This window comes from Syngnathus floridae, chromosome 10, assembly GCF_059516105.1.
Source record: "Syngnathus floridae isolate MCC-2025c chromosome 10, RoL_Sflo_1.0, whole genome shotgun sequence".
Classification (NCBI taxonomy): Eukaryota; Metazoa; Chordata; class Actinopteri; order Syngnathiformes; family Syngnathidae; genus Syngnathus; species Syngnathus floridae.
In genome coordinates this window covers 7,337,499-7,356,966 of record NC_142422.1, presented here as the reverse complement: position 1 = coordinate 7,356,966, position 19,468 = coordinate 7,337,499, and the positions used below count along the sequence as shown (strand labels likewise).

Genomic DNA, 19,468 nt, shown 5'->3' with positions numbered 1-19,468 from the left:
TTGCTAGGGTTTTTACAGTTTAAAGTAGTTTCCTATTTAAAACTATCTTTTTTCAAAAGCGCCAAAGTAATTTAACCATTGGTTTCATTGATGCTCATGCTTTTCTCTGCTTAATGTGATGACGGCAATAATAATAATAATAATAATAATAGTAATAATAATAATAATAGTAATAGTAATGATAATAATAATAATAATAATAATGGGGTGACTCGGTGGAGCACTGGTTAACACGTCCGCCTCACAGTTAAGAGGGTGCGGGTTCGATTCCTCCTGCGCCCCCCCCCCCATCCTCCCCCCCCCCCCCCCCCCCCCGTGTGAGAAGCTGAACTGAGAAACAATAAAAGACTACATTACCCAGAGAACACTACGATGTCAAACGTCATCATAACAGGAAGTATGGAAGTGTGCAGTAAACGTTGGCGTGAAGGAGGGCAACACTGAAGGGAAAGAATGAGTTTACAGTAACGCAGTGTACTGTATCAGGAAAAAAGCCGACGCCCGCAGCGCCCATGGGTGTCGCCCAGGGACAACGTATTCGAATTTGCATTAAATAGATTTTTCTGGGAACACGGCGGTTCCCCCCAATTTCTCTCAGCGGATTGTCCACCTATGATGGAACGGGCGATGGAGCAGCTTAACGTACAGCTCAACCGACTAACCCGCTCCCTCCGCCGGGCCAGGACTGTGGAACTCCCCGAAGGTAACACACATGCTTTGACGCTTGGCGGAGGTATCACTGGTCGTCTGCTGCTTACTCTGTACATGAATGCCAGATGTATGATCTTTAATCTAGTTGTTGGCTTTACACTGTCAGTGGCAACAAATAAACACCAAAACAAAACTAGAAGCAGATTTTTTGGGGATACAATTGTTGTACCTAATGAACTGTCTAGTGTGAGTGAGTATGAGAGTCTATCTATAAAATGCGTGAGATTTTTTATTTTTTTTTTAGATTGACGTGTTTCCCCCTAAAACATTTTCCTGATGGTTTCTCATTTCTGGAATATTTTTTGTAAACTTCTCTGTAGATTAATTGACTATCCTTAATTTTGATCCCTGTGAATGTGCGAGCTTCTGCTGTGATGCCATAGCCAGACATCATCCCTTACCCGAAATGTTCTTTTTTTTTTTTACCACAAACTGTCTGAGACTTAATCACCATTGCAACTCCTGATTGGGGGCCATTTGGTCCACACACAATTAGTCAACAATCAATTCACACAATTGTCTTTTTAAAATATTGCTCCCTCCAGCTGTCTCCACCTTTCTTTATTCTTGCAGACAATGAAACTGCAGTGTACACACTAATGCCAATGGTTATGGCTGACCAACACAGGTGAGCATTCTAAACACATATCAAATCCTCATACAGTTCAGTATTGCATTGCCGCATTTAATATGTTTGCTCATTTTAGCGCTATTGTCTTAAATTTTGCCATCTTTGGTCACGTTGAAGTCGAGAACATGAGTTGTTACCTCAAAAGACAAACCACTTGTCCCTCCTGCCTCCCAAAGATCAGTGTCAGAGTTGCTACTGAACTCCAAGTTTGATGTAAACTATGCCTTTGGACGTGTGAAGAGAAGTCTGCTTCACATTGCTGCCAAGTAAGATTTTCGTTCTTCTGTCAAATTGCATTGTTCTTCTGCGCAGTACATACTAGGCTCAATATGGCTTGACTTGGTACGATTCATTTGCAACTAGTGGTTGATAGAGATGAATGTGTATTATTACAAAAGAGTAGCATGTTAAAGGAAGTTTGATTGTGCAAGGTAAAGGAATGTGAAAAAGTGAGAAAAGGAACAAGGTGTAGATAACAGTCTATTGCATTTGTTTTTGTATTTTAAGAAGTGCTTTTTGTATCTTCATGTTTCAATCTTCCACTGGTCTATATATTTTGTCCGGGCATAGCTGTGGATCCGTGGAGTGTCTTGTTCTGCTGCTGAAGCGAGGTGCCAACCCAAACTACCAGGACATCTCAGGCTGTACCCCACTGCATCTTGCTGCAAGGAATGGGTAAGACTCTGTCTTTGGTGTTTGAGTTAAAGTCCTGTGAATTTCTGATTGTGAATTGCTCATGAGCAATAGTTATGGTTAAGTACAAAATTATTCAAAATGTGTTTAATTACACTTCTGTTTAATGAACAGGTAGTCCTATGTCCTAAATTATTCATACTAATAATAATGTTCAGAAATTGTTAGGGTGCTCTATATTAGAGTTAAAACTGTATCTTTTATAATTGCACAAACAAACAAACAAACAAACAAACAAACAAACAAACAAACAAACAAACAAACAAACAAACAAACAACACGCTATACAGTACAACACCTCCATCAGAGAAAAGGAAAAGCCAACAGGTGGAGTATTGTAAATATGGTGCAGCAAAGAGCAAAGAGGTGAATCTCTATCTGAGAACAAAAAATTTTATCTAGCATCCATACGAAACTCATAATTTGCTTACACAGAAGATGTGAAAAAAAATAGTTTGAATTAACAGTGAATTCAAATAAATAATTACTGTATTGATCCAGATGAATTACTTGGTGAAGGCAAATCAGTTTTTGATTGAGGCGTTTAAAAACAAAGTAGTCATTCTATTAAAAATAGAGAGACTTTTGTCGGAATCTGATCTCCCACTGTTTCTTTCAGCCAGAAGAAATGTATGGGCAAACTACTGGAATATAACGCTGATGTCAACATCTGTAACAATGAGGGACTGACTGCTGTGAGTAGTCAATCCTGTTTCTCAATGAACTGAAGTTTTATTTCAAGTCCTCACCAATTGTCAGAGCTCTTTCAATGACTGTCTGTTGTCGTCCACCACTTTGCTTTAGATCCACTGGTTGGCCGTGAACGGTCGCACTGAGCTCCTTTACGATCTTGTCCAGCATGTGTCCAACGTGGACGTTGAAGATGCCATGGGGCAAACTGCCTTGCATGTAGCCTGTCAGAATGGACACAAAACTGTAAGCTACTTTTAAGTTTGAAATGTTTCTTGCAGCCACCCAATATATTTTTCCCCAACTCACATAGCACTATTGAAAATTCTACCGTTTGTAGCTAATATCTGTGGTCATTGTTAATAAGACTTCTCCAAAATTTACCATGTCTGATTGATGTGTCATGTCTGGTCAGACCGTGTTGTGCCTCCTGGACAGTGGAGCTAACATCAACCGACCAAATGTTTCAGGGGCCACACCGCTTTACTTTGCCTGCAGGTTTGCCAACCGTAAATTCATTTTAATCTTGTTAAAACGCACTGCTGGAAATAATAGTTTCGTTTAAAATGCTTTGCTTTTTCAATTTTGTGAAGTACACTAACCTTAATATTCCAACAACTGTGCAGCCATGGCCAAAGAGACACAGCACAGATCCTGCTTTCTCGTGGAGCCAAATACCTTGCTGACAAGAACGGGGTCACTCCTCTTGATCTCTGCGTGCAGGTCAGCATTCATACCTACTGTAGTGCCCTATTTTCTCTGCTACTCTTTGTGCATTTTATTTTACATTTTTTAAGGGAGGATATGGCGAGACCTGTGAAATCCTCATTCAGCATCATAGCAGACTCTTCCAGATACTCATTCAGATGACACAGAATGATGACATAAAAGAGAATATGGTTTGAGAAATTTGGGGGAGGGGGATTTTTGATTCATCATCATGCCTGAATAAATGTGTGTATGTGTGTAGCTCAGGCAGGTTTTGGAGCATGTTTCTCAGCAGAGTGACAGTAATTATCAGAGAATCTTGACAAGTCTGGCTGAAGTTGCCACCACTAATGGACATAAGCTGCTGAGGTATGATTTTTAAACTCACGAAAATCAATAGCTGTGTTCGTATCAAACCGAATATATTCTGATTCTCCGAGAAACGCATCCTTTCGCTCAAACATTAAATAGGCTTTTGCTGTTGTAGTTGTGGTCTGACCATTGATAACATTTAAATATTCTCCTTAAGTTGGTGATTAGTTACACACAGTAAAGCCCAGCTCTTATGATTTGTGCCATTAACTGTAGGAAAGCTCCTGTGTACATACAGTATGGTCAACTACTGGCCTTTATTAAATGTCTGTTAATTGCAGAGGAGTCATTTAAACAAAATGCCTATCACCAAATAGACACCTTCTTATTTCACCCTGAGTATTTAAAAAATAAATGTATAAATATCTATATATTTTTTTAGCCAACTTTTCACCTAGTGGTACAATTTAACACGATTCACGTGTGCACTGATTTTTATGTACTCCATCATTCTGCTGCATGCGGGTTGGCACTATGCCAATATCTGCATGAGTTCTGTAAATTGCATAACATCATAGCAGCAGTACAGCACGAGAGTCATGTAGTTGAAGTCGATAATGGGAATAGTTTCTTGCAGTGTGAACCACGTGAGGCTCACTTGAATTTGCATAAACATGTAGGTAACAGTAATGGAGAATGAAAAGACACTTGCATAGAAATGTAAATTAAGGTACATTCCTTTCTCATAGTAACCTGGAGAGCCGCATGTCTTATTATACCAATACCCTTATTTTGTTCAAATAGACAATGGGTGCTGTTTACAAATGAGTAAATTGATTATTTTGGCCACTATTTGACGGATTACGATATACGGGAAATTATCATTAGAGTCATAAACATTGTACTTGTTTCCCTCCGCAGCTTATCTAGTAGCTACGATGCCCAGATGAAGAGTCTATTGAGGATTGTTCGCATTTTCTGCCACGTATTCCGCCTTGGTCCTTCGTCACCCAACAATGGCAATGATATGGGCTACAACGGCAACAAGACTCCCCGTAGCCAGGTCTTTAAGGTTGGTACCTTGTACTGGTGTGGTGATACGGTGTACATTCATCTGTCAAGTTTTGGCCAATTCATACCAGCTGTCATAGTGTGCTTCAAGGCCAGCATGCATGTGCAAGTGTATGAGCATGTCATTATAAATGTGACCTGTAGATGGTAGTAAAGCGCTTTCATTTGTTAACACTGCATTGCTAGATTGTTATGGACGTTCATACTGAGAATGGGGAAAGATGACAAGTTGCAGACCTCCAAGAACATTTGAGAAATCTGATTTTGGTGTAACATGACCAAATGCGAGTCTAAAACAATGTGCATGCTTTGCGTTTTTTTTGTCTAAGAGTATACTGTTCCTTATGTTGCAAGGTTGAAAATAACATTCTGTACTTATTAATGATCCACTAATTCTTCTTAAATAAAACTAACCCATTTAAGAAAATTAATTAGGTTGGAGAAAATGCTTGTTTTTAATTTCCAAATGAGATTGGTTTTATAAAGTCGTTAATACTATTCACATTCGTATACTCAACATTTGATTCATTTCTATGTCATTGGAGATTGAAAATCTACGTATCATATGGTATCTCATCTGGTTGCATTTTACTGCTGGTTGCAGATGCGTATGAGACAAGGGGATGCTGTTCCAAAAGACACTTGGGCAGCTTCTGCTGTATTAGATGTGAGCCATGGACATTTCATTTATTTTTATTTAATTCATCTGTGAATATGAATATATTGACATTGTTTGGAATTGTTCATTTCATACAATCAGCGAACTGGGCTTTTTGATTTACCCTCCTTTCTCTTGAATCTATAATTATTGTATTATTTTCAAATACAACAATTTGAAAATACAACTTGGATTAGGCAATACGGGCAACATCGTAGCTCTTTTAAAAATCAATCGGCGTCATTTAGAAATATAATTGCAAGCCCTCAGTCAAGACATCACAGATCATCACAGATCTCTACTACTCCAAATGATCTATTGCCTAACCCAAGGGTTTGTCTTCCTTGTTTTGTATGATTGCTACTACTCCATCTAACTAAGGATTCACCAATATTTGCATTAGCTGATCAGTGATTATAAAACTTTTGGTCACTGGTGTTTGCAAGTTAAAAGAGTACAAATCGCATTAAGACAAAATGAGCCTTAATCCCACTATTAAAAAAATTAATGGCATTGAAAGGGGGTTGGATTAATCACCTTAATAATGTGTTAAACTAACGGTACACACACACACTCACAAACCACTTTTGCAGCGTTCCCAATTGAGCAGTGTTGTTCAAGCTATGTTTAACGACTTGTCAGACCCATTAGCGTCTATTTTTTATGAAAGCGTCTAGCAATGAATCACAGGTCCTTGGCCCAAATACACTGCTGTTTACACAAGAAAACACATTTGATCATGTATGTTTTTGATCTATGACATAGCTTTGCTTTGGCTTTCTGGTACCAGCACTGGTATCATCTCAGTGTGAATGTGCTGACAGACACACTATTCCCCCTGTTGTGCACAGTAACGCAAACCTAAACGTTTATTTTTAGACACGCATACATTCACAGACACACACGGTTAAAAACTGTAGTTAAAAGAAATCTATATTTTGGAAGTATACTCTGATAGTACTCTTACATACATATAATACAATTACATATTTTCTTCACTCTTGAAATATATTGAATGAATTTCGACATGTTCACATTTCAAACAAGTGGTATAATTTAAGATGAAAGAGCGAGGTGGCAAATCAAATTGAAGCAGCTAGCAAATTAGGGGCTGCGACACTCTTGCTTCCTTATTTGTAACTGCAAAATGCTTGCATTTGAGGGATTAAAAGTATATCTAAAAGTAAATCTATGGATTTTGTGCCAACTCATTGACATTTTGAGTCGTTCTTTCCTCAATTCTAATCATCTAATCTAATGCGCTCTTATTTGGGGATTATACTTTCCGATAATATCGATAACATCATCAGTAATTGCTGTCAGACTTTTGAAGCATTGCTAAAACACATTGCTATTTTGTCTTTATTTCAATATACCTGAAATAAGAATTAATGTCTATATTATATATGCGTTAAAAAAATAGATCCCAATTCTAGTAAAACAATGGTGTTTGGTTGTTCAGTCACACCGCTCCCTTATTAAGTCAAATTGAACGACCAAAGCAGCCATTGCATTAACTTGAAGGGTGATTACAAATAACCCCCACCCCCTCCCTCGGCTCTCTATTTGCAAAAATATTTTAAAATTTTGTGGGGTGGTGCTGCATGACAGGAAATCTTCAGGTCATTGTAAATATTGGGAATGTTTCAACAGTGGCCTTTAATAGAGAAAGATTTCCCTTTGAATTGCCCTCAATAATTTTGCAGATAACATGAAAAATTTACTTAAGGTTAAAATTCAACTGTGATACCTGAAGATACCCTGAAGGCTAAATCAGTTCCTCTTTTATATCTCTATTAAACTTTCCCTGTGCTTTATTTTATGTTGATCTCATTTACCTCTTGTGTTTTATTTGTGTTTACAGCCCTTGGAGCTGCTTTGGCACTCCCTGGACGAGTGGCTCGTACTGATCTCCACTGAACTAGACAGAAACAGGAACCCCTCGTGCACCTCTTCCAACAGTGAGATAGCCTCCCTGCTTCTCAAACAGCGGGAAGTCGATCATTCAAGCACCACACCAAAGCACCCCGCCTCCCTGGACCCTCAGATTGTCATGGAAACAGAAGTGTATGCTGATGGGGAAGACGTTATCTCCATGACAGCCAATCGGCTCAGTGCTGTGATCCAGGCCTTCTACATGTGCTGCTCTTGCCAGATGCCACAAGGGTTTGTCTTCTGCAATGACTATCAATCTATAGAGAAGGCAAGACGCATGGCTTTTACTGTAGGGTACTTTTAGTGGTACAAAAGTACACATTGGAAATGCTCCAGTCTTATTTAGGTGACATAGTTGAACAGCCCCCAAAAACAACCAAATACCACATTTAATTATACCTCGTATTAAAAAAGTTAGACTGATGTAAAAAGCCAAGACAGGAAATCAAATTTGCCAATTTACAAAATAGCTCAAAGGCATATAGTTTCATATACCAAAAGAAAAAGCAGAACCGAACTGCAGTTCTGGATTTCCTAAAGATTAGCTCGTGTAAGAATGGCCACATACATAATCAGTCATGAAAACAGATGGGTGAGCTTGGTCTATGCATTTGAGAAGGAGTATATGCAAAAAGATTAATTTAATTTTAACATGTGATGTGATTATCAATTGGCATATAAATTGCAATGGCTGGTTATGTTTTCTATCATAGCGGTGATAAAATGGGGACACTACATATTGTACATGCACAGACTAGATACTACAAATAAAATAGATTGTTTTTACCATTAAATAAATAGCATGACCAAATGCTGTTTGGGATCATTTTAATGACCGCATTGCAGATGTACATTTGTTGTAAATGATCCTTTGGAGCAACAATGAATCTTTTAATGCGGAGTCTTCAGATTCATGTAGAATGCAGTTGTTGCTAATGAAGAGTACTGTTTCAGTTCTATTCACTGTAAGGAGCCAATCGTTACTATATATTCACTGTTGTGCCACAGGGGATGTTTATTTAAAGACTGGACACTTTTCAAGTTAGAAAGAATTAGCAGTGTTGTGCTCTTTAAAATGGGGATGTTGAACAGTAGGCCTTTAATGGCTCTCTTAGGAGAGTGTAAAAACTAGTATTTGATGTGCAGTTTAAAGTCTGTATTTCGTAAACTACCACTACTACTCTTTTTACTGCAATTCGTATCGCCACACTAATACCGTACATTAGGGTACAATTAGAATACTCTCACTATTTGCTACTTGGAATATTTCTTTCCTCCTCTTGCTCTCTGAGTTGCCTCGTCTACCCTCTTGTTTGCACTAACACTTATCTCCACACATTACAACATTAAACGTTCACCCAGTCTGTAATTATGCTCCATTAGATCATTAAGTATACTTAATTAACAGTCGATGAAATTCCAGTATTGATCCGCCCGCCGGCCAGAATAAAACGTGTGTCTTCCTGCTTTTGTTTTTTTTTTCCACCCCGCTCTTGATTAGGAGTCTGGTCTAGTTTTGTCTGCAATGGCAATTCATCATTTTTATTGTAGACATTTGGCTGTTTCAGATGAGTAATCTATATTTAATTGGAAAGCAGAGGCTGCCACAGAATTGTTGCTGCTGTCCTTTTTGCTCCCCTTTCTCACTCATCACTTCTCTTTCCTCACCCAGAATGACATCCCCTCACTTCATTGAGTTTGTCTGCAAGCACGATGAAGTGCTGAAGTGCTTTGTAAACAGGTGAGTCAGTGTAGGACTAAGTCGTACATCAGACTCCCCATTGTGCCAAGAGCCTGGCTATTGATTGAAAAAAAAGCAATCAATTTACTTTAAATGATGTCATTTTGCCCCACAGTTCACATCCTAATATCTTGTTTCTGTCTTTACTGATGTGTGCTTCCACCTCATAGGAATCCAAAGATAATCTTTAACCACTTTCACTTCCTGCTGGAATGTCCAGAGCTGATGTCGCGTTTTATGCATATCATTAAGGGCCAGGTAAGAAAGAGATTTAAAATATAAATCAATGTGGCAATCCCTATTATAGCTGAAACAGCGTTCACTCTGGTAAGATTTTCTTCAGGACTCTTTTCTGCAGAACTTACAGTAGCTGTCTGCTCAACCATCTGCTCTTTTCCATGAGCAAGACTCTCCCCCACGCAAACGGGCTCCGTCTTCCTTTCCTTGCACCCACCCTCTTAACTTTCTCATCCAATCACCAGTCTCAAATCAAGTCAAGTCAAGTTTATTTGTATAGCCCTAAATCACAAGCTAAGTCTCAAGCTTTGTAGAAAATAGAAGCTGATAACTGCTATTCAGAGAATTGCACAAATAATTACTTCAAAAACTTAAAAAGTCTAAAATTACTTAAAAAGTCGCTTGATAGCACTAATATTTACGTATAATGTTTTGGTGTATCTAAGAATATTTCTTTATTTATACTATATATTCTATACTATACTATCTTTATGTCTTTTAGAGAGTTTACAGTATTTCTGTCTTCACTTCTAAATAATTTTGTACTGATATCCACGGGAACCCTACCCAAAGTTCTTTTTAGGTGGCTTCTTAAATTATTATTATTTTAATTCACTTACTCACTTATTCATTTTTGATCTGCAGCACTGAATACTTGTTACGTGAAGATTATGGCTCACCTGGGAGCAGGCCCTTGTTTAATTACAGATTTTAACCTGGTAAATTTGATTTACCTGCTTCCTCTCTCGATACGCCTCATAGCCCAAAAGGAAAAGCCATTTTCTCTTCCATGCTCACCCTTTACTCTACCTCTCCCACTTAGAGAACAAAGGCATACATTATGCAAATAACGCTCAGCTTCAACTCTTTTTTTACCGAGGAGTATTTCAACAATGAACTCCTTCCAGGCTGTTAGTTGAAACTAAAAATCCAGAGTCTTAGATCTGAAACTCATTTGAAATGTTCGTTATTTTAATGGGGGGGGGGAGTGCTTTGTGATATATTTTATTTGTGCTTTCCACTGCAGCCCTTCAAGGATCGCTGTGAGTGGTTTTACGAGCATCTTCTGGCCGGACAGCCAGACTCCGACATGGTTCATCGACCAGTCAATGAGAGTGACATCCTGCTCATCCATCGAGGTGCAAAAAAAATAAAAATGGATGTAACATCCCAACAAAATAAAATGTGTTGCTCTTGGACTTGTTCACAACATTGAGTAAATATATTAACAGTTTTAATACAAGGGTTTTGAAGGCTTTGCCCTCATAAAACATAATAGATGTACGGTATTGATTTCATTCGTTTATGTTTGTGGTTATAGCTTAGTGTAGAACTGTACTGCAGCACAATGAGCTTTGTTTTTTTAAACAAAACTCCCCTAAGAAGGGCAAAATACGAGAAAGAGACTTATGATGGTGAATGTTCTTGTCAGGGTTATTTCTTGAATTGCCTGATCTGTGTATTTCTTCTGTTCTCTCATTTAATGTAAACTTCCTTTTGGAATTCTGGAATCAGACTCAATATTTCGGAGCAGCTGCGAGATGGTTTCAAAGTCTACGAATGAGAAACTGAAGCAAGGGATTGCTGTTCGCTTTCATGGCGAGGAAGGGATGGTGGGTATTTGAATGATGACGTGCTTTTTTGTTTGATTTGTTTGAGCAAGAAATCTTTTATTGACCCTCTTGGTGCTCAGTTTATTAATCAACACTGATGCCACTTGGTGCGTGATCTGTCTGCCTGTCCATCTTGTCTGTCTTACAGGGTCAGGGTGTTGTCCGGGAATGGTTTGACGTTCTATCCAATGAGATCATCAATCCAGACTACGCTCTTTTTACTCAGTCAGCTGATGGTACATATTAGTGTTTTTTAAACATTTATTATGACAAGCACACAATTTTGAGGTAGAATGAAGGTGTGTAGTGATGCCCTTGCTTTGTTCCAGGGACCACATTCCAGCCCAACAGCAACTCCTCGGTAAACCCAGACCACCTGAACTACTTCCAATTTGCAGGCCAGATCTTGGGTTTGGCTCTGTATCACAGGCAGCTGGTTAATATCTATTTCACCCGCTCCTTCTACAAACACATCCTGGGTAAAAGCAATTTTTACAATATGAATATATAAAAAATCTATGTAGTCCATCATATTTTTAAGATTGCAGAAATTACATCCCACACTACTGCAGCAGTTGATACACCTACGACTACAACCCTACAGGACAAAGTAATTCCAGCCAGTTCATCTCATGCGAATAAAATGATAATGATGCTACACCACTTTTTGCAAGGGTTCCAGTCATACAAATGTCTAGATTTACTTAAATGATCGCATATGTGATTTATCATTTGGGGCATGTATGTATTTGACTCTTTCAGGAATCCCAGTGAATTACCAGGATGTGTCATCCATTGATCCGGAGTATGCGAAGAACCTGCAGTGGATTTTAGACAATGACATTAGCGATCTGGGTCTGGAACTCACCTTTTCTGTGGAAACGGATGTGTTCGGTGCCATGGAGGAAGTTCCGCTCAAACCAGGAGGCACAAGCATTGTTGTGACTCAAGACAATAAGGTACAGCTGTTAACCACACGCACAAGCTAGTCTAACCCATCAGCATACTAAAAGCTAAATATTCTTTTTATCACTTTTTTTTTTTTAAATTAAAGATTTGAGTAGGGAAAGGGGAATTCACATAATGTATGCATAGAATGAGCATAATTATAATTGTAAGACGTATGTAAGTTATGATTGTTTACCGTATGTGAGTTACAAAATATTTTGCATTATTTTTAAAGTAAAATCAGGCAACCAATTTGAACCTTAGAGGTGATAATCAAAAAGACACAAAAGATAATGTGCATGTGTGTGTATTCCGGCTGACAGTTGGGCACATGGGCAGTACCACTTTCTTTCTGTTGAGGGCACTGTACTATCAAGTGTGAGCTGTGTGATGTGCAGAGTAACAATGAGCCTTGTGTCTTTCACTTGTCTATCTCCATTTCCCAAAGACTTTAATCTTTTGCGTGTGTGTGTGTCTGTGTGTGTCTGTGTGTGTCCATGTATCTGTTTTGTGTGTGTCTGTATGTGCATGCATGCCAGGCTGAGTATGTCCAGCTGGTGACTGAGCTGAGAATGACAAGGGCCATCCAGCCTCAGATAAATGCCTTCTTGCAAGGATTCCACACTTTCATCCCAGCCTCGCTCATTCAGCTTTTTGATGAATACGAATTGGTAAGTGCTTGTCCTTGCCTCTTTTTTTCCATTGTTTTCCTCAGTTACAGTTGGTATTCTCCTTGTTCCCCTTGTCCCACTTGCATCTGATCTGATGTAGGGATTGATTAGCCATGCCTAGCTTGGGGGTGGAAACAGGAGGAAGGGGTCACCTTGAAGCCCCTCCTTCTTATTTAGCTCTATCAGATGTTTGTGTGTCGGCAGATTTAATGTTCCACTCGCAGATGGATCAATTGTATTATTCCACCCTGCGTTTGTTAGACACACCTCGGTCACGCTGTCATTTCTCCTCTTCAAAGTATTGACTGTGAAACCTGTTTTATGTTTCACACCACAAAATCCTTCCAGGCTACCTGCAGCACTATGCAACGGATGACAATCTGAAACAAAATGCAAGGTCACATTCTGCATTTGTTCAATTCCAATTAGCAAGAAATTCAATCCGTTGTTGTTGATCCATACACTAATACACAGTATCCTTTGTGTCATAAGGTCACAACCATGAACACACAGAGATGGTGTCTTGTTTTTAATTTAATATGGACAACAGTTCTCCAACAATTGTTAGCTGGTATGTGGTTGTATTGTGGCCGCTTCCCTTCATTACATTGGCTCTGTTGGAATTCAGTGAGACAAAATTGTACTGTTTGGCACATTTCAGGAGGAAGGATAAGTAATATTTCACACATTGTCGGATTTCAAGCACACACAAGTCCCTTCAGTTTCGAGTACATTGAGAACCAGCTGAGGAAGCATTTGTGGTGTGTTCCGTTCCCCTCAGAATGCTGGGCAGTGGTGAGGTCTTCAGTGGAGTGGTTTTTGCTGTGTGAGGGTCTACTGAGATGTCTCTGATGATGGCAAATCTCTTGAAGCACTTTGTGACTATCAGTGTGACGATAGTCTCTTGGGACTCTTTGGCAACTAGAATAATGACCTACATCTTCATGTATCCAGAGATGACTGCCTGAGCGCGGGAGATATTTAATATGTCTGTTAATGCCTCTGCCAGCTTTGGAGCGCTGTCCCTCAAAGCTGTCCTTGGATGCAGCTTGTCAGGACCAACAGCCTTATGTGGATTAAGCCTGTCAAAGAACCTCCACACATCAGCCTGAGTAATTCTAAGGGCCATCTCATCGAGTGTAGCATTGATTTTGGTCCTGTCGGTGGTGTTGTGAACATGAAAACAGGAGAATAAGTTGTTCAGTCCTCCAAAGCGTGATGGGGCTTCTGCACATACTGCACCTCTGATAGTGAAACTAATCGTACATTTTGTAGATTGTTGATGGTGAAATGACCTTGGATTCTCCGAACATACGACCTGAAGCATGAAATCAGTCTGGGTTTTGAATAGATTTGACCTCTGCATTCAGCCAGGGTTTCTAATTGGGGTCAATCTTGGCGTTGGCAGCATCTTCTATGCGCTTAGATAAAGTCAAGAGCAGATGATGCCAATTCATTCACCTCTCTTATCGCAGCCTCTCTGAACATGTTCCAGTCTGTGCATAGGAATAGCATCTTGTGGCTCGAACAGTGTCAGTCTTCTGCCCGGTCCAGGTTTTCTTATGTGGGGGACTCAGGATACACGTTAGTGATGTGATTCAAGAGACTGAGGTATGGGCAGTGGTTGGCTCGATTTCCTTCGCACCACTTCACAAGTATTTGCAACCTTTGCGATGAAGCTCAACATCAAGCTTGAGTTATCAGGTACAGAGGGCAATTACGTTTTCCTTTCAACATCCCGTTGCTAGTCCACGGTAGTGTGATGCCGCTGTTAGACCGAAAGACATAGCTGTAACTTTTTGTTGTCTGTGTGAACAGCGTAGTCGCATCATTCATAATGATTCACGTTGCTCTCATATGATTGCTGAATCGCTCCATAAATATGCGGACGTGACATATTATTGGCAATGATACGTTCTGGAGAAATAGCCACACTGTGTAAAATAAATGTTCCCTCACTGCATGTTGTGCTTGTGTGCAGGAGCTCCTCCTGTCAGGGATGCCAGAGATTGATGTGCAGGATTGGTACAGAAACACTGAGTACACCAGTGGCTACGACCCTCAGGAGCCAGTCATCCAGGTGGGCTCTTTATCTACCAATGCGGCTTGGGCTAATTCCTCAGAAAAAAAAAAAAAATATATATATATATATATTAGTAGTAGTAGTAGTAGTGGTAATAGTTGTTGTCGTAGCATTTTATTTTATTTTTTTAATACAACAAACATTGAATACATATACGTAAAATGTTTCATGTTAGCTCAAGCTTTTGAACAGTACAGTATGGTCAATGAAGTGTGGAGGATGTTTTAATGGAAAAACTTGATTTTTTTTCTTTAGTTTCCTATTTTCTGTTAATGCCCAGCTAACTTTACTATATACTGTGGTATTCAGTGGTTTTGGGAAGTGGTGCAGGGCCTCACCCAGGAGGAACGAGTTCTGATGCTTCAGTTTGTCACCGGAAGGTTTGTCTTCACCATTGACCCTTTTCTCTGTGAAGAAAATGAATTTAGATTCTTTCAGTAATCTCCTTGACCCACTTTCACCTTTCACTATTAGTTCCAGGGTTCCTCATGGTGGCTTTGCCTATTTGATGGGAGGCAGCGGTTTACAGAAGTTCACTATTGCTGCAGTGCCATACACCTCCAACCTTCTGCCTACCTCCAGTACTTGGTAACCATGCCAATTATTTACTATAATTTTTGGACTATGCATTCAGAACACACCTAATTTAAAGCTAATTACCCCAATAACTCTGGAAAAGAAATAATATGTTTTGCACTAATTATAAATCATAATAGAAACATTTTTGAAAGCTCTGTGGCCTAGTCATAGAGTGTCCGCCCTGAGACTGGAAGGTTGTGTGTTCAAACCCCGCCCGGGTCATACCAAAGACTATAAAAAAATGGGACCTATTGCCTCCCTGCTTGGCACTCAGCATAAAGGGTTGGACTTGGGGGGTTAGATCACCAAATGATCCCCGGGCTCAGCACCGCTGTTGCTCACTGCTCCCTTCGGGGATGGGTTAAATGCAGAGACAAATTTCACCGCACCCAGTTGTGTGTGACAATCATTGGTAAATAAAAATTAATAATCTTGTCTAGTTTTTGAATTGTTTAAAGGTCTTTGATCTAAAGATATGAGACACAAGCAGTCCTCCAACTGCATATAAGGTGCTTTGCCCCGAGTATCATCATTCTGACCATGTTTTGTTGATATTTCTCCCAATCTCCAGTATCAACATGCTGAAGCTGCCAGAATACCCCAGCCAGGAAATTCTGAGAGACCGTCTCCTGGTAGCGTTGCATTGTGGGAGCTACGGGTATACCATGGCATAAAACATCCTATCGCTTGTGCTGCTTGGAGGGTATACAGAGTGATGCACCCTCCCTCCAAACATTGTCTTTGTCTTCACTTGCTGTTTTTGCTGGACAAAAAAAGGGAAATCCATATTTGTTGGGAAACAAAAGTTGGAATCGCGCTTCAGATTGAAAAGAGGTGAGCTGAGCTGCCTCCAAAAACTCTCCATCCTCATTCTTTACCTATCTGCCTGTCAAACCTTTAGGGTCATGCCTGGTGTCTGTTTTTTTTTTTGTTTTTTTTTTACACATTTGACAGTTATCCAAATGATCCATGATGGTGATATATGATATTGCATATGTACATATTGAGAATACATAAAAATGGAGTTTCGATATGGCAGAGTCACTTTTTTTTTTTTTTTTTTTAAACCTAGATGGAATATTTTACTACTCTATGAAGATTAAGCAGTTGAAAAGGAGTTGAAATTTACAGTGATAATCAGTGGCAGTCCGAATGTTTTGCATGTTGTGGTATTTTCTATATTGTGGCTTCGCAAGCAAGTAAAGTCAACATTCCCATGCTGTTAACAGCATCATCATTATTATTAGCAGCAGGGTTTTAGTTTCACTACTGTCGATTAAAATGTTGCCAACATACGCATCAATTATATTGTCAAGTAAATACTATATTGTGCCAACAGTTGCTAGCAATCATTGCGTTAAGTCACCTTTTTTTATATCCCTGAATGCTGCTGAATTATGGACCATTTGCACGGCAACACATAAGGCGATGGAAAGGTCAGGTGCCGTTACGGTTTCCACTGACAATATGTTTCAAGCTTTTTTTTTTTTTTAACTGAGTGATAACCTGGGGTTGTGTAATAAATGTACTAGTCATTAATTGGGGGCTGGTACGTTTCAAGGTTGACATTACATAAAAAAAATCTTGTGACAATTTTGGCACAATAACAGAATATAGTCAGCGGCTGTCTGCGTGCTCTCCCTCTCCGCTCCTTGTAAAGAAAATGCAAATTTACCATGTTTGGGTTAAACCTGTCATGTCATCCACCTGTAGTTATCACTATGCACATGCACACAGGAAGTCTGACAAGTTGTTTTGCAGTTTAGTCACATGATGTTTCCCCATAAAGCCCGTTAACTGCTTGCCAAGATAATGATGCATTCACAGTAAAAACCTTCGCATGCCAGCAATTCTAGAAACATTAAAAAGTCATCAGCACTTTTTACTTTTTCTATCAAAGCAACCAATAAAAACATAAGAGAAACTAAGCCCTTTCAAATGAATTTGCTTTAGTCCACCTTCAAACCAAATGCACTCACTTTATTAGTTTCATTAGCACTACTGCTATTAATTTTGTTCTTATCTTGCCAAAAGCTGCTGAAGAAAGGAAGAATGATTATAGTAAGGAAGGAAATGGGTCTGAACACAAGAGGTTGATGCAGTTTGCCTAAAGCTGCACTAACTCGACACACTCAGTGCTGTGGTGCGAGGAGAAGTTGTTTTTTTTCAATCCCAAGTTTTTACCTCAGCCACAGACAGGTCAGCAGGAACATTAATCAGATGCCTCTGGAACAATCTGTATGGGCTACACCAGACTTTGCCACTTGCTTGACCCGGTACAATATGTATCCCAGAGTTCTCACAAACGAACCATGTTCTCACCTCTTGTCAGCGTGTTATGAATACAAGTGTGATGTCTCGTCAAATGTACATCACAAAATTTAAAAAACAAAAGCTGGAAAACAACATCATCCATCTGGATTTTCTCAAACAAGCTTTAATGAGGATCTTGTTTCCCCCACCTTCGTTCATCTTTCGCTGCACTTTCAAACCAAGTAGTATTAAAGTTTTGTGAAGAATATTTAGTAGATGATTGCTGTAGACAGAATGATTTATGTAAAACAAAAGCAATAATAACATAGCCAGACCTCTGAAAGCCACATGGGAAGAAGGAAATTTGGCTTTGCATGGCATGAAAATGCCTGATATGATGCTGGAAGAAGGTTGCTCTGAGATCGTTAGGGCATGTCAGCAGCCTACAGGCCTGTAAAGGCACCCTCAGGGCCATCTCCAAAGATTGAAGTGTGCTAAGAGCGTGGGGGTGAGCGTGGCAGCCCAGCTTGCTCCGCGAGGGGCAACATCACAGCCAATGTCAAACAGAGCTGGTGAGACTTCAAACCCAGAAACATGATTATCGCTTTGAACTTCCGACCCTTCGAACAAGCTCCAATACTTATGTGTATTCATGACTCTGAGGCAAGGCCAGCCCAGGATGGAATCCACTCGCACACCACTATAGAGTAGTTAATCTACACTTTGATGGGTTTACTCTTTTATAATGCTCTAGGCAAGCAAAAAAAGGGAGAATGACCCTGACCATGACCTGACCTCTCCTTTGAGACCAAGTAGCCTAGGAAAAAGAGGAGGTGGGGGTGGATCCATGCACAAACAATATAACCTGGGGCGTTTGTTCTCCAAATCTGAGCTCCCCTCTGAGTCAAGGCTAACACCAGGACACACACTGACCGGATTGACCCATAGACGTTTTGTTTCATGAAGGAGTTTGTACACTGTTCTCTGAAATTGTTCATTTGAATATTCCACAAGGAAAGTCACATTAACAAACTTTCACTGCTGTTGGAAATTAATCCAAGGCGATGCAATACACTGTGAGAAATACTAGAAAATATATGTTCGCCCTAAAGATACTGTAAATGTCAAAAATAATTTATTGTCATTGTACAACTGGTATACAACTAAATTAAGATATTCCACCAGTAGGAGGCTTGAATCAGCTGCGAAGAGTAGGGCTCTTATTTCTTAATTAAACTAGTTTACGGTCAATGATGAGGTCCTGGATAACATGTACATTGCTTGTCAGTGAGCGGATGTTGAGCAAAGTTGACTGAGATGTTGGTGGCACTGGTAGAGGTGGTAGCCACCACAACGGTCACTCCTCATAAAAAAAATTTTCATGTCTTGTTGCCAGCCAGACAGCTTGAGTTGACAGAACTGATTACAGAGAAACGTTTGCTTTTGAGGGGAGATTTGCACCAGTTGCACAGAGAGATCACTGCAAGCACAAACAACCGCCTCTTAAACTGATACAAATAAATGTGTTTTTTTAACAAAACTGCTCTCTATGCTCTCGGATTGTGATGGTCTCAACAAGCATTAAGAACCAAGAACACAGCCGCCGCTGCTCTCGGAAAATGTCACAAATGGAGGTCGTAGCAACAGTAACTTAAAATATCTAACCGCAATTTAAGGTAGCGTATTTTCCGCACTATAAGGCGCACCGGATTATAAAGCGCATAGAATAAATAACTCAACGTTGCTCAAACATTAATGCAATCACAATATTGTAACAATCAAAATAGCAATAACAATATATCAATAACTCAACGTTGCTCAAACGTTAATATCACACAACACTCAAAATAAACACGTAAAGCTTACTTTAATAAATTAGTCCTCATCCACGAATCCATATTGGTCCAAATATAAATCGCACCAGATTATAAGGC

The 19,468-nt window shown here is 39.5% G+C and overlaps 1 protein-coding gene across 2 annotated transcripts; it reads left to right on the top strand.

Annotated features, from left to right (window-relative positions):
* The first annotated feature begins 376 nt into the window (after positions 1-376).
* Positions 377-17,209, top strand: hace1 (HECT domain and ankyrin repeat containing E3 ubiquitin protein ligase 1). Of its 2 annotated transcripts, XM_088387765.1 has the most exons (25): positions 377-703; positions 1,285-1,339; positions 1,519-1,608; positions 1,913-2,017; positions 2,655-2,730; positions 2,840-2,971; positions 3,141-3,223; positions 3,352-3,448; positions 3,523-3,624; positions 3,696-3,802; positions 4,667-4,817; positions 5,421-5,483; positions 7,339-7,640; positions 9,082-9,150; positions 9,321-9,408; positions 10,415-10,526; positions 10,903-11,000; positions 11,149-11,236; positions 11,330-11,479; positions 11,763-11,959; positions 12,488-12,619; positions 14,601-14,699; positions 15,012-15,082; positions 15,177-15,290; positions 15,853-17,209. In XM_088387765.1, the coding sequence occupies exons 1-25, from the start codon at positions 613-615 to the stop codon at positions 15,953-15,955; spliced, it is 2,775 nt and encodes a 924-aa protein (XP_088243891.1). In that variant the 5' UTR covers positions 377-612; the 3' UTR covers positions 15,956-17,209. The 2 variants fall into 2 exon arrangements, with proteins under 2 accessions (XP_088243891.1, XP_088243892.1); XM_088387766.1 differs by lacking the exon at positions 5,421-5,483.
* The last annotated feature ends 2,259 nt before the right edge of the window (positions 17,210-19,468 follow it).